The sequence below is a fragment of the Anopheles nili genome, chromosome 2 (assembly GCF_943737925.1).
Source record: "Anopheles nili chromosome 2, idAnoNiliSN_F5_01, whole genome shotgun sequence".
NCBI classification, from domain to species: Eukaryota; Metazoa; Arthropoda; class Insecta; order Diptera; family Culicidae; genus Anopheles; species Anopheles nili.
This window is the reverse complement of record NC_071291.1, coordinates 21862574-21875532: the sequence shown is the minus strand read 5'-3', so window position 1 is coordinate 21875532 and position 12959 is coordinate 21862574. Positions and strand designations below refer to the sequence as shown.

The 12959-nt window shown below is 49.7% G+C and overlaps 1 protein-coding gene across 1 annotated transcript in view; it reads left to right on the top strand.

Annotated features, from left to right (window-relative positions):
• Positions 1-478: 478 nt before the first annotated feature.
• The window catches only part of LOC128731801 (neurexin-3b), a 71502-nt gene continuing 59021 nt past the window's right edge, over positions 479-12959 (top strand). Inside the window, exons 1-3 of the mRNA XM_053824945.1 lie at positions 479-603; positions 2683-4000; positions 8814-8947. Of these exons, the coding sequence (XP_053680920.1) occupies positions 3140-4000; positions 8814-8947 (995 nt within the window). The 5' untranslated portion in view covers positions 479-603; positions 2683-3139. The remainder of the gene's footprint in view (positions 604-2682; positions 4001-8813; positions 8948-12959) is intronic.

Below are 12959 nucleotides of genomic sequence, written 5' to 3'. Positions count from 1 at the left end.
ATGCCTCCTCCACCTGATGACATTGGCGCGATTATCAACCTATTCCGTTGGAACAGTTTATTTTGCTGTCAATAACCGCATTCAAAGCCAGGCTCTCATTTCTCCATTCGTCGCGTGCTCTCGCACCTGAACGAGTCGCTGAACCCACCCTCACCTCACAGCGCGCCAGAAGTAAAAAAGCTCCTTCAGCTCTCACACAACGCCTGCGGACGGCTTGGTAGAGTCCACGGTCTTAATGACGGTGAACGAAAACATTCCCCAATCATCCCGTGGGTGAGCTTTTTGTTCGTCGGGAAATTTACGAACGAAAACAAACGAACACGCAACCCGTGTTGGTGTGTGGGTGCGCGGTTACCAATGGTGGAGAAAAATGGCGAGCAGAAAGGCTCTTGCGAGGAAAATTGAACGCTGAGTGGCGCTCGGAGTGTCGTCGGTGGCTTTTGTGCTCACCGCAGTGGCGTACCGAGTGCAGTTGAGCTTTGCAATCCGACGCAGGACGACCGCACTGGCCATGCGTGCTGTCGGACGAGCCATTCCGTTCAAGTGTTCACCATCCAGCGGATGGACAGTGTAAAGGGGTTTCTTCGAGAAGTCCCACAAAAGGTGCGTGAGCGTTTTGGTGAAATGGCGCGCTCCTTGTGGCAGCCAGTAATTCACTAACTGGTATTATGCTGCCAGCGATCGGTGGATTTTGTTACGGTGTTATTCGCGATTGTGATGCACGAGAAGAAGGTGTAACGGAATGGAATCGTGTTTTATTATCGTAAGAAACGAACATTTAACAATCAGCGATGGGAACAAGCACCCGAAATCTCAACTAAAAACGGTGGCTAAGAGTAGATATTACAGTTAAATTCTTCTTTCTACATAAAAGCAGTGAGAAAAAGAGGGAAAGCGAGCGAGAGAGCAAAAGAGAGATGGAATAGAACGGAATTGAATCATCCGGAACGGGTCGTCTATCGGCATGGTTGAGTCTCGGTGGGGTGGATGGCTGTGGGAAAATGGATAAGAAAATTCTAGTGTGAAATTTGCTTTTCAATTCGCCCGAAAAGGACAGAAACAACAGAAGCGAGAAAGCGAGAAGTATGAAAAATGCAAAAGAAAAAAAAAACATCGGGAAGCCTGAGAGCGAAAGAGGGGAGCGCACTAGAATGATCAATCCCAAGGAGTGTACGCCATCGCTCACGGAAAACGGTGGTGAGATTCTTTTCTTCGCTACTACGGGTTATCCCTTCCCACGCGCTCGTACCTTCGTTCTTCCCCCGGTGAGGGCCTGTAACCTAGTCAAGGATTTTTCGTATCGATTTCTCCGTGCTAGGCAAACGCCTGCTCATAGCCCAACGGTGGTGTGGAACTAGTCGCAGTAGGCGGTTATGGTCGCTTCGTTGCTTAGGAGCGAGCAGGACCGCGCTCGGCGCTCGTGTGTGTGCCGAGAATAAACACATGTTTCGAACGCGTTTGGGAAAACACAAGCCACCATCGTCGGTTGCCGCCTCGAGCCTGGTGTTCGTGTGTACGGAAAGCGGAATTTTTCGGTGGAGAATTTTCCAACTGTGAGAGACGCACTACATCCGGAGACACGGCCATCCAGCATGCTGGGAGAGCCTAATACGCACACACACATACACACACACAGGCATACACGAGCGGTGGCTTCGTTTCGATCGTCAGAACTTTTCCACCAGGAAGGAGCAGGACGTTGCTTGACGCTTGTTTGGAGAGCTGAGAACATTTTCAGTAGTGCCCTGAGGGATGATATGTGTATGTGTGTGTGTGTGTGTGTGTGTGTGTGTGTGTGTACGCGCGCTTGGAAGCGAACGTATTTTCTTGCCTACAGTGAATTGGAAGCCTTAGCTTCGTTAGCAGTGCGGAAATGGTCGTGGAATGGGCTGCGTTTATTAGGAACATTATTTTCCCTGGTCGTGGAGGCTTTTGTTAGTTCCCAACACAGAACGGGGGCGAGAGAAAATCGGTGAGTTCGTGTGAGAAAATGAGCACGTTCTGAGATGGTGTGGATGTAGGTGTGGGTGTATGTGATGGAATCGGGATATTTTACGCCATCCTTTCACACCTGGTCCATTTTTTGTGCCCCTTCCATCCACGACCTCGCGGAGCAGCCATCATTCACTTTGTTGAATAGAGCGGCGAGTACAATGCGAGCTTTACAAACGTTCATTTCGCGGAGTGTTTGAAATGAAGCTTGAATTTTCATTTGAAAAGATAACTCTGAGAATGGAGGCGCATGGTAGTTAACTTGATTTCGGTTTGCTTTCTCGTTGGTGTATATATTGCTGTGTTTTGTTTGGCGCTCGTTTTGCAATCCGATCCACCGTTGTTGTGAAATGTTACGCAAACATGATGAGAAGCATAGGAAGCAGGACTATTGCGATCACTTTTTTTTTGGCTTCCAATCAAATGAATCTGATTATTCCAATTTTGTGTTATGCAAATAATACGCTAACTTTGCCGATGGATATGTTAAGAAGTTGAGATTCAATTGGCGCTTACCTTTTCAAAGAAATGCATTTGCATTCGATTGTGATACTTATTAAGCACCAAAGAAAAAACATGCTTCGAACAACCTAGGAAGTGGACATTATATGGTTAAATAATGCATGACAGTCGTAGGAAATAAAATTTCATATTATATCACTTGCCACGGTGGCTTCTGCTATTCAACAGTGTTCGAGCATTGGTGTCGTTCTGGCTGGAAATGTGTGAGGAGTATCATTTGCGATTCGGCGGAACAAATCGTGATGTTGTGAAGCATACGCGGTACAGCGAGCCCTAGAAAAACAGTGAAAATTTCGGAATCCCGCGTAGACAGTGAGTGTGCTTATGTGCAAGTGTGTGCGAGTGTGTACGCGTTACCGTTCTTAGCTCCGCTGGTGGTGAGCGGATTCGACGTGCGAGTTTGTGAGCATGAGCGCGGAGTAGGCCACGGAAAGTCAGGTCGGAAAATTCCACACAACCACCGAAGCCGTAGGTTGGGTATTGTGTGAGTGTCCGTGGGAGCAGCAGTGCCCCAAGCTCGCCTGGAGCGAGACAGCGACAAAGAGAGCGCTGCTGAAAGGTATCACAGGAAGAAAAAAAAAAGGTACATCCCAACAGTAGCGTTCGGATCGCGAGCGAAGACAAGATGGCGTCGGTGCGTGGGGAAGAACATAGCCTCCGAGTGAGCGCGTCGGATCGGGAACGGGATCGCGGTGGAGGTGGTCACCCCCAAACTGGCGGGGGAGATGAATGCGAATCCATTATGGAAAGTGCGGCACTACATTCGAGTGAGCAGAGTGTGATTAGATTATCAGCGCGCGCTAGGTGCCGGAGAAAACTGCAAGCATCGGGCGCAAGTAAGGCGGTCGCGGTGTATCCCGAGGGCGTACCAGCGAACGCAACCCATCGGAACCGGCAGTATCTCTGTCATAGTCACAGTAATTCCATTAAAAGCCCTAATCGCCCGGACAATAATATTCGCACCGAAGCGGAGCAGGGCGCCGACGAACGGCAACGCAACAGCGCCCTCAAGCGTCGACCCATCGTCAGAGAGTGCGATGCGGACAATAAAAGCAACGACCATTGCCAGCAGGCTCTGACGGCTGCCGAGGCTTCCGGGAGCGTCGAGCTCGCTGCAGCATCATTCAGCCTGCCAAAGATTTTGAGCAATACCATGGCAACGGTGCGGTTGCCCAGGCTGCTGTTGCTAGGCCTGCTGCTGGCCCAGCTCGGACCCGGTTGCACCGGATTCGTGCTCGATGGGTCGCAGAACAGTTTCGCACAATTCCGCAAGTGGTACACCGGGCTCAATGGGTCGCTGGAGCTTGAGTTCAAAACGGAGCAGCCGAATGGGCTCGTGCTGTACACCGACGATGGTGGCACGTTCGACTTCTTTGAGCTGAAGCTGGTCGAGGGTGCCCTACGACTGCGGTACAATCTTGGTGGAGGCGCACAAATCATCACCGTCGGAAGGGACCTGCACGACGGTCACTGGCACAAAGTTCAGGTAAATGGGGAAGCTCGATCTCAAGCGAGAGGGATAACTTTATTCAATTATGTTCTATTAGGAGGTAGGCTCGATAATTTGCTTTCATTTATAGGACATTCATAGTTTTAATTTGAAGGCATAGATATCCGTCCAAGGAAGCGCTTTTAGGAGATGTAATCATAGAAGCAAATTACTTCCAGATTTGGAATTTACGCTCTTGCAAATGTTCAAATACTAATTCAGTTTAAATAAATAAACGAATTTCGTAGATTAACGATCCTCAAGCTATTTCTAAACCTTATAAATTAGTTCAATAGTCTTGCATGCATAAAGCTTGTACCTTTTTACATAGATGAATTGAGTACTTCAAAAACATCAAATTAAATTGATGAATGTTATATGATTTCTACGAATACACATCCTACTGCCCATATATTTCTCCCAGATAGATACTCTTTCATATTTCTTCGTACATTCTGTTTTTGCGAAAATTGTCAGGCACGATTTCCTGAAAATCCAAAAAGACTGTTAGCTTAAATATCCTCTGTATGAGCGATCCCAATCATATTATCACATGGCGGTGAAAACCTATTTTAAACTACTTTGATGATGCGTTGAAGACAAAGTGATTGGTGTTTGCTCTATCTTTCTTGGTAAATTAAATTGCCACAAACAACGAGCATAACAAAGGCAACGGGCGCTGTACCAAGCAATCTTTTTATTGGGAAGTTCGCATCAGTTCGCTAGCAGTGGAGACTTATTATCGAGATGTGCTCGTCATATCTAGTCAACCTACTCAGATAAATTCCCAGAATGGTCCCAAACTGTGCACCCCCATCACAGTATCGCCCAGTAGGCGATGGCCCGTTTGCCCAGACAAGCCGGTTTGCATTTCGAGCAAATATCGTCTCACCGCGGAAGTCATTTTAAACGTTTTATTGAAATACGGGCGATCGTTGCCAACGAAAGTGAGCTTATCGCACACCGACGCAAAAAAGCATCGGTGAATGATGGACGCGTTTTTGATAGCACAATGGCTTCTTTTGAGCTCAGGCGGAAGCTGGAAGGCGAAGAAGCGTACAGGATGCGGGATGTAACATTCTTTACACAGACGTCACAGTAACCAGCGCACCATTATGCCGTCGCCTACGCAGGAAGCAAAGGAATGAGTATCGTCGGGACCTGTTTGCTTCATCGCCATCGCACGTCTGCCGTTATTCGACGGTCCTTGTGCTCGTACCAAATTTCTTATCCTCCTACGAGCAGCTCGTACCGATGGACGGGGAATCAATTTACATTTTACATGTGCATGCTTTTAATTTCGCACTTCAAATTTGGAGAAGAAAGTGGTTGCGTGGTGTGTACATGTGTGGGAGGTTTTTTTTATTCATCTCAAGCAGAAACGCGTTGGCTTACATAGACGTTCGAGATTCGCCGCTCGTGACGCGTTGTGTGGGTGGAAATATTTTTGCATATCAGTCAGGTACTTTAACGTGCGGTCCTGGAAGTTTCTGGTTTTGTCCAAGAATTGTGCGCTGAGTCGGGTGTTACGGAAAATCGCAATAAAGCGAGTTACTTCAAAGTTTGTTTTCGTAGAATAAAATAGGCATATGCAGGGGGAATCGCAGGAATGGTTTTCATCTTGTTTCTGTGATCAATTTTTGGGTGATGTTCCACCTTAGGAGCTTGTGTACGACTGACAGGTTTAAAATATTGTTCAACTAAGTGATGTACACCATGACGAAGCACAGTGAGTTGTAATTAAGATTGGCTATATCAGTACTTAGCAGAAATTATGAGAAATGTTAAGTGTTGATCATCTTTAGTTAATTATCATCAAAAATGATACTTTTATGCTCCGATGGCAGCTAAAGCTATTGATTGTTTCGGGAGGTTGTCTCAATCGCCACTAAAAGTAGAATCCTTTTTTAATACCGAACAACCAATTAACCTTGCTTCAAGACATGTCGAAAGGATCTGTTGAGCTTATCGCATGGAAAACGTTAGCAACTCCGCGTGATACGCTCGCCGCGTTTCAACAGGCAACAAACACACGCTTCTCTACAAAACAAAAATGAACGACACCACCCAACACTAGCGTTTCAGAAAATTAATCCCTAATCCAATTGACAAACAGGGTGGCATCTTAGAAAGTTTACGCTCGCTTACCCACTCCAGTACCAGTGGTGGATCCGAATCAACGAGATGCAAATCCCCGTCGCGGTTCATCGGTGTCGGGCCTTTTTCCTTGCCCGGGTGAGCTTTCGATGTCGCTTTTTACCGGCCTCGGTAGGCAGCGAGCCCTCGCAGCCATTTTGTTCGATCCGTTCGCAACGATTCATCCAATCGAAAGTCACCACAGGGTAGTGCCGCGTGCCAGTGAGGACGACCCTCATTATGATGCCGGTGGGTTTCGCCTCGCGAGGCACAAAGAACGAACCATTAAATCGCGCGACGCGTACCGGGGACTGCCCGGGGCGATGACAAACATTTTTCCGGGCCGGATTTACGGAGAAGTAATCTTAATAACGCCGGATTGCCATCCCGGTTTGCTAGCAAGCAAACAGAAGCAAAAACCGGCAAAAAAGGGCGACATCCAGCAAATAGCAAATTCGAACAATAATGCTGCCCGAAGGGCGAAAAGGGCCGGCTCACGGACGTGGTAGGACGCTTCAAAGAAGCTAGCCGAAATCGTCCAGATGTCGACGAAGATCAAAGACAGCTCGGTTCACTTAGCGCGTTGGACGAGGCTCGTGGGTGGCCCATTTTCCCCAGAAACCCATTCAACAGCGAACGGAAACGGTTTCGCGCATCGCAAGGATTCGAGCGGACGCTGGATTTCAAGCGGCCATGTCTCGCGAGACCAGCCCGAACGGCTGCGCTTGATTGCAAACCATTTTCAGTCCACGCCATTTCGGGTGGCAGCGATTTCGGTACGCTGTTGCGAAGATAAAACCATCAGGCGGAAGGGGCCAATGATCATTTCGGGATATTTTACGGCCCGAAAAATGCACACTTAGCGTGCGGGAAGCCGTGGGTCAGAAGCGCACTTCACGCTCCGGGGGGCGTTTCGTGGCACGAGCTATGCTTCAGATGATGCGTTACGTTGTGGGGTTGAGAGCGCTAAATATCGACGCAAGTATCCGCTCACGCATTGACGGTTTTTCCGGGCTGGGAAAACGCACACACACAAAAAGTCCCTGCGAATGGGCAGTCCGAATGTGACACGATTGCTTCCATTAATTGGTCAGCTGCCCCGAATGGTCAGCGGGCCAGAAACGGAAAGCGTTACGGACGTTACCGCACCAGAATCGATGCTTATCCGCCATGATTTGGTCCGCTACCCGGTGGGCGGAAGTGTCGGAAATAAAGGTTAAGTCAACGCACGCCACCACTCGACCGGAAACGGACCCACCGAGCATTCGAGCATCGTTCGGGCTGGGTTCGTTTCCATTTTGTTTCGCTTTCGCACGGGCCGACTCGCTCGAAACGTCGCACATGACGTCGTCTCGGTGGCAGTGTCTAGGGTTATTTTTTTCTTGCTTCAGTTTCCCTACGAAAGCCGACCACTACTGCTGGTCATTCGCACGCTGCGGGAAGGCTTCGTGACCGGTATCAGTGTGACACCTTCTCGGTCGGCGCACGGAATGGGGTGCGAAAAATTGGTCGCCTGGTGGAAGTGCACGAACGGTGGGCCGGGTGTGAGCCAATTTAGCCGTAATGTCCTTGGCGAGGATCAATAGACCCCGCACGGTGAAATGAAGCATCCGGGTGGCCATTTTGTGGGCCGTTCCGGGCTTCAGGGCGGGGTTTGTCTATTAACGCATGGTAATGAAGGCACCTTGGTCGGGTGGTTTGAGGCACCAAATTCGATTGGCGCTTTTCCTCGGGAATGTGGCCCGTCTTGGCCGCAAGCGCTGTCCTTTTGTGTGGCCGGTTAGGAACAAGTGCCATCAGCAGATCGGGTGGCCTCGACCGTGATGAGTAACGATGGCCATCAACAGAGAGCGCCGGGTTTCGATGACCTGATATCGGCAGGTCCGAGGTACTTTGTATTCATTCCACCGTGCGCCAATCGAATTGTGCAGTAAATACGGTCGGTGCTGGAATTATATGCCTTCCGGTGTCGTTTCCTGTGCGCGTTGCCACGGTCGCATCGGTGGCCCGAAAAATGACCATAACTGCCACGATTGACGACGGTTTAACAGCTGCCGTACATGCGCGTAGCTCGCTGGTCGCGGGTGGTTTCCGATTTCGTCCGTTTTCGTACGAGTTTATTGCGCCCGGGCAGAGCGAAGGACCACAAGGCTCGGATTTCTCAGGACTGCTGCCACCGAGCCGCTAGCGGTGAAGTGGCGTAGAAGAAAATTAGGCACCGCGAAATGAATTGCCCGTTGGGCTCCCGGTGGTATAAACATGGGACATGAAACAAGTTGCCACACTGATTTGATTACGGCGATAGTGCGGTTGAACCGGGTTATGCCTAAGAGAGCCTCTCGATGAAGCATGCGATGGGTTTTGAGAACAAATAGCGCAGATTGGATCGTTCCAATTACTGATGATGCGTTAAAGTGACGGCATAGGGTTTCTAATAAACAATGTTTTGCTCACAATGCATGCAACGAGGTGTATTCGCGACATTCAGGCATCACCGACAGAATCAACGGTACTTCTAGTTATCTGGTTTAAATATCTTTGCACGGTTTAACACGTTACAGCACGTTAGCCAGTCGGCAAGTAGTAGGGCCCTATTTTCATTAATTCGAATGACCATTTACACGCGCCATCAGCACCATTTCTACATGTTTTTTGGTGTTTTTTGCTCTTGCAGGTGATGCGCAACGATGAACACACAACCCTCACCGTCGACGGTGTTTCGCAGAGCCGCAGCTCCCGAGGGAAGGAGTTTTTGTTTGGCAAGTTTGCGACCAACTCGGACGTCTTTGTCGGTGGAATGCCAAACTGGTAAGTACGGTGTTCAGTTTGTCTAGGTTTTCGCACGTAGCCGAAGCTCTCCGACCTGCAGAAGCAATAGCAGAAGCAGCACTCCACCGTTTTAGTGGGTGTGGGACTAGTTACTGGCTTGAACTTTTGAACGGAGCCTTTCGAATTTGTGCTAGCCTCTGCAATAGGCTGCTTGCTTTGGCTGCAGTCTTCGCAAGGCCAACATACTCGCCGCATCGCACTGGCTGTTCAGAAAATGGAAAACTTTCCCCATTCTCTAGCAAAATGTCCCGCCCCAGCTTGTCCGTGCCTTTGACCTGTTCCGGAATCTAGGCACGAGACCGTACGCGAGGCCAGAGGTCCATTTTCGAAATGAACAAACTTCGCCCATTTAGTTCGGTCGCTGAGTGTTAGATTTTTGCGCAAATTAAAACACCCCGCTACGAGCATCCTTCACGGATGAGAGATGAGTACTTTCGAAAAGTACAACGCTGCAAAATGGAAAAGAAAAAAGAGCACGAAAAATGCACGAAAGTGCCACGAATTGCGGTGCAAAAGCGTGTGATTTCGCATTCGAATGCGATTTTTAAATACGAACAGCGCACAAAGTCATGCACTGCATGGCGGTTTTTGCAACCGCGAGTGTCTTGTAATAGTTGTGCGAGGCGTTTGTGACCTTTTACATTTCACTTTTAATTAGTGTCGGTAACGTAGAGGCACGTTGCCTGCTTGGATGCAGCAGACTCAAGCACCCATCTAGTGTCGTTATGCTTGCTTGCTTAACTGGGTCAGGTCGGTGGAAATGTTACCCGTGCTTCTTTCGTTCCGAGTGGGAAAGTACATTTCAGCTTTACCAACACCTCGCTAAAAGGGCGCACATTTGAAGATAATTTTTTCGACTTATATTTAAGTGTTTATTGATTGCATCACGCTTGTTTTGTTTGTTTTGCAACAAGCATTCGTGAGCGATACGACGGACGATGTTGAGCGTACGGCGTTTCTTGCAGCCCCCAGCAAACCACACAAAATTGGAGCGTACCTATTAGCTATTTATGAACGTACACAATAATACACGGAACCACCGTCAGGCACATCGATCGATTAACGGCCATAAACCATCTCTTCGGCCGACAAAGACCATCCAGTGGTTGGGCCGCTGCTCCTGTCATGAGGCCCTGTGGTTGGCGTGGCTAAACGGCACGCTCGCGTCAGTTGTTGCTCCCTGATCCCCGTGGAAAGCACATTTTTCGTGATGACACCCGTGGTCGTGTACTAATGTACGACGATCTCGGCGGCCCAATCAGAAGGGCTGGTGGGCAAGGGCGCATGGCAGACGAGACCGAATGTCGTGTTTCCACGCGATGGGTTTGGCACGAAACGTTCGAATGAACCTTCGGATTCCAGCGCTTTTTGATACATAATTCACAATAAATCAAGGCGAAGCGGTTGGATGTGTCCTTCGGGCGAAGGCATGAAGGATGAGGGCTTGCTTGTACGAACCTATCGATTCGAGGTGCATTTTCAGTCTCGTGGTGTCCGAATCGATTTCGCATCCCCAGGCGTACAAAGTTAGCCCGCCACGTGAGGTCCTTGCAGCTGGAAAATGAAAGAAATCAGTGAGAGACTTATCACCCTTGTGGTGTAAATACTATGTGCTTTCGGATTCCTAATGACCAAAATTGATCTAACCACGCTGCATTCATTGCCCTACTCCAAACACCACTCAATGAGCTGAAGTTCAATCAAATTTACACGGTTCCCGCGGTGCACGTCGGATTCCCCCGGTGATGGCGCTATTAGCACCCACGAATCACGTTTCACCGCGAAAGATGTAATCAATGGAACTTATCGAGTAGCTGTCGAAACCATTGTCCGGGAGCGATTTTCGACGAGGGATTTCGGAGAGCGCACCAGCGTTGCCAGCGATAAGTTCGTACTTACTCAATTACACACGGACCAATCGAGCCATGGGGCAAGCCAGATCGAGGCATTACGCATTCCGATTCCGATAGGAAAAGCCCGTGAAGAATGCGCCTTAATTAGTGGTTCGTGTGAGTGAGCTGGAACATAACGCCTTCTTCTTCCCAGTGCTGAAAGCTATCCTCCTACGTTCGAGCCAAGGGTGCTGATATCACTTTTCTCGACATGGGCGCTTGGTGGCGGTTGCTAGTCGGATTGAAGTCGAACACCCGAAGCAAGTGGCATGGGCGCCATTTGCCAACGGGTAAGCTGATTATCGGGCTCACATCTCTACGCCGACGCGGCAGATCTGGGGGTTCGGGAACCACGCGGACAGGGCACGCCAGTGAGCGGGTAAGGGCGCAGGGTAATGACCTTCCTTCAGGCGGAATACTCAATGAAGTGGCTCCGTGTTGGAATCGTGGCTCGACCTCGACCTAGACGTCGCACGATTCGCGAAGGACACACCTCGGTCGTTCTCGTGAACACGGTCGAGTGTCGTTCTCAACTGCACAACAAGTATTAACTATTAAACGAATGTTGTTCGGTGGTCGAAAGGGAGGTGGTGAGATGGAGAGAGGGGAGAAGCCCTGTTCACCCCGGATTAGCCATTTTCGATTGTGAAAGAGAGCCGCAGGACACGCCATCTCGGTGTAGCGAATTTTTCTGCCTTTCTTCTGCTGTACCGCTGAGTTCGAAGTTTTCGAAGCGTATACACACGCACGCGCACACATGCACACATGCAATGGTCTAGCCGGGGATGGTGAGAAGGGCCCGAGATGTTGCGCCTCAGACCCCAATCCAAGCGGAACAGTTCTCGGCGCGGTGCGAAAGAGTTACCCAAACCTGGGGGTGTCCTTTTTTTCGGAGGGATCTGCTTGCGTCATCGCGCGAAGGCATGGTTGTTGAGAACGTGATTTTATGAGAAAGAAAAAAAAGAGCTACGTAACCCGTTCAACGTGCTCGCTGGCTGAGGGCGTTGAAGGTGTGAGAGAGAGACGAACAACCCTGTCAAAAATAATTGAATCCATTCGTCTTGTTGCGAGTCCGGTCACGAAGACAAACAGGTCCGGTTTCGCTGTGTACTTTTCATAATTCAACAATTTTACGACGTGCTTTGGCACGTGCCTGAAAAGTTAAGGCTCCACTAGCCCGGGCGCAGGTAGGGCCTCAAAATTGAATCACTGTGCTACCGTGCAGGGCACAGATGTCGGATGCCCACGGGCGGATCTCGTAGCGCCCGGCAGCGGGTGACCAACTCAGCGCAAACTTCGTCTCAGCCACAAATGACGTGTAAAAGGGTGATGAAATGCGTAAAGTGATCGCTGGCTCCCTGGCTCCTTGGCTCCACTGGCGTGAGCTTTACTTTTTCACTCTCGAGCCTCGCCAACGGCCGGCCAACTGTTCCCACCCGAAGGGCCCGCTGGGGGCAAAAAGGGAGTAAATCTAATACAAAACTTGTCTCCCCACGGACTGGCAGGTCCTATGGTGGAGTGCCGTCGATACATCCCCGTCGGTGCCGGTGAAAAGCGCCGTGGGCAACGAACGAACAGAGCGAACGAAAAAAGTGCCTGCGTGAATTATCGATTCATGAAGGGAAAGGATGGTCGGCGAACAAGCGTGACGTGAAACCCTTCGGGGGGGGTGTATGTGTGTGTGTGTTTGTGCGGGAGAAAGCGAGCATGAAAGGGGAGACAAAAAAAATGGTGAAAACAAACAAGCACTCTTCAAACGGGCCGCGTACTCCATTTTTGCGCATGATTTCAGCTTCTTTTCCGGTTCGGTCCGCGGTTGGGTGGTTTAAAAGGAAGGATCATCCCCAGGAAGGATCGAATCCCGCTGCGATGGAACCAGCGGAACTGCTGCGCTACGTGGGCGCTCGTGGTTGTGGGAAGGATATATTTAGCTCGTCACTGAGGCTGGACAGGATTCATCATTCCGACGACGTCAGGGCGCAGAAACTTTTCGGGCGAAGCTTTTTCCAATCGGATTGGTTCCATTATCGCGGGATCATTCCCGTCGGTAAAATCGTGTATAATCCTGGATCATCTGGCTGTGGTCGTTGCCCGTGGGC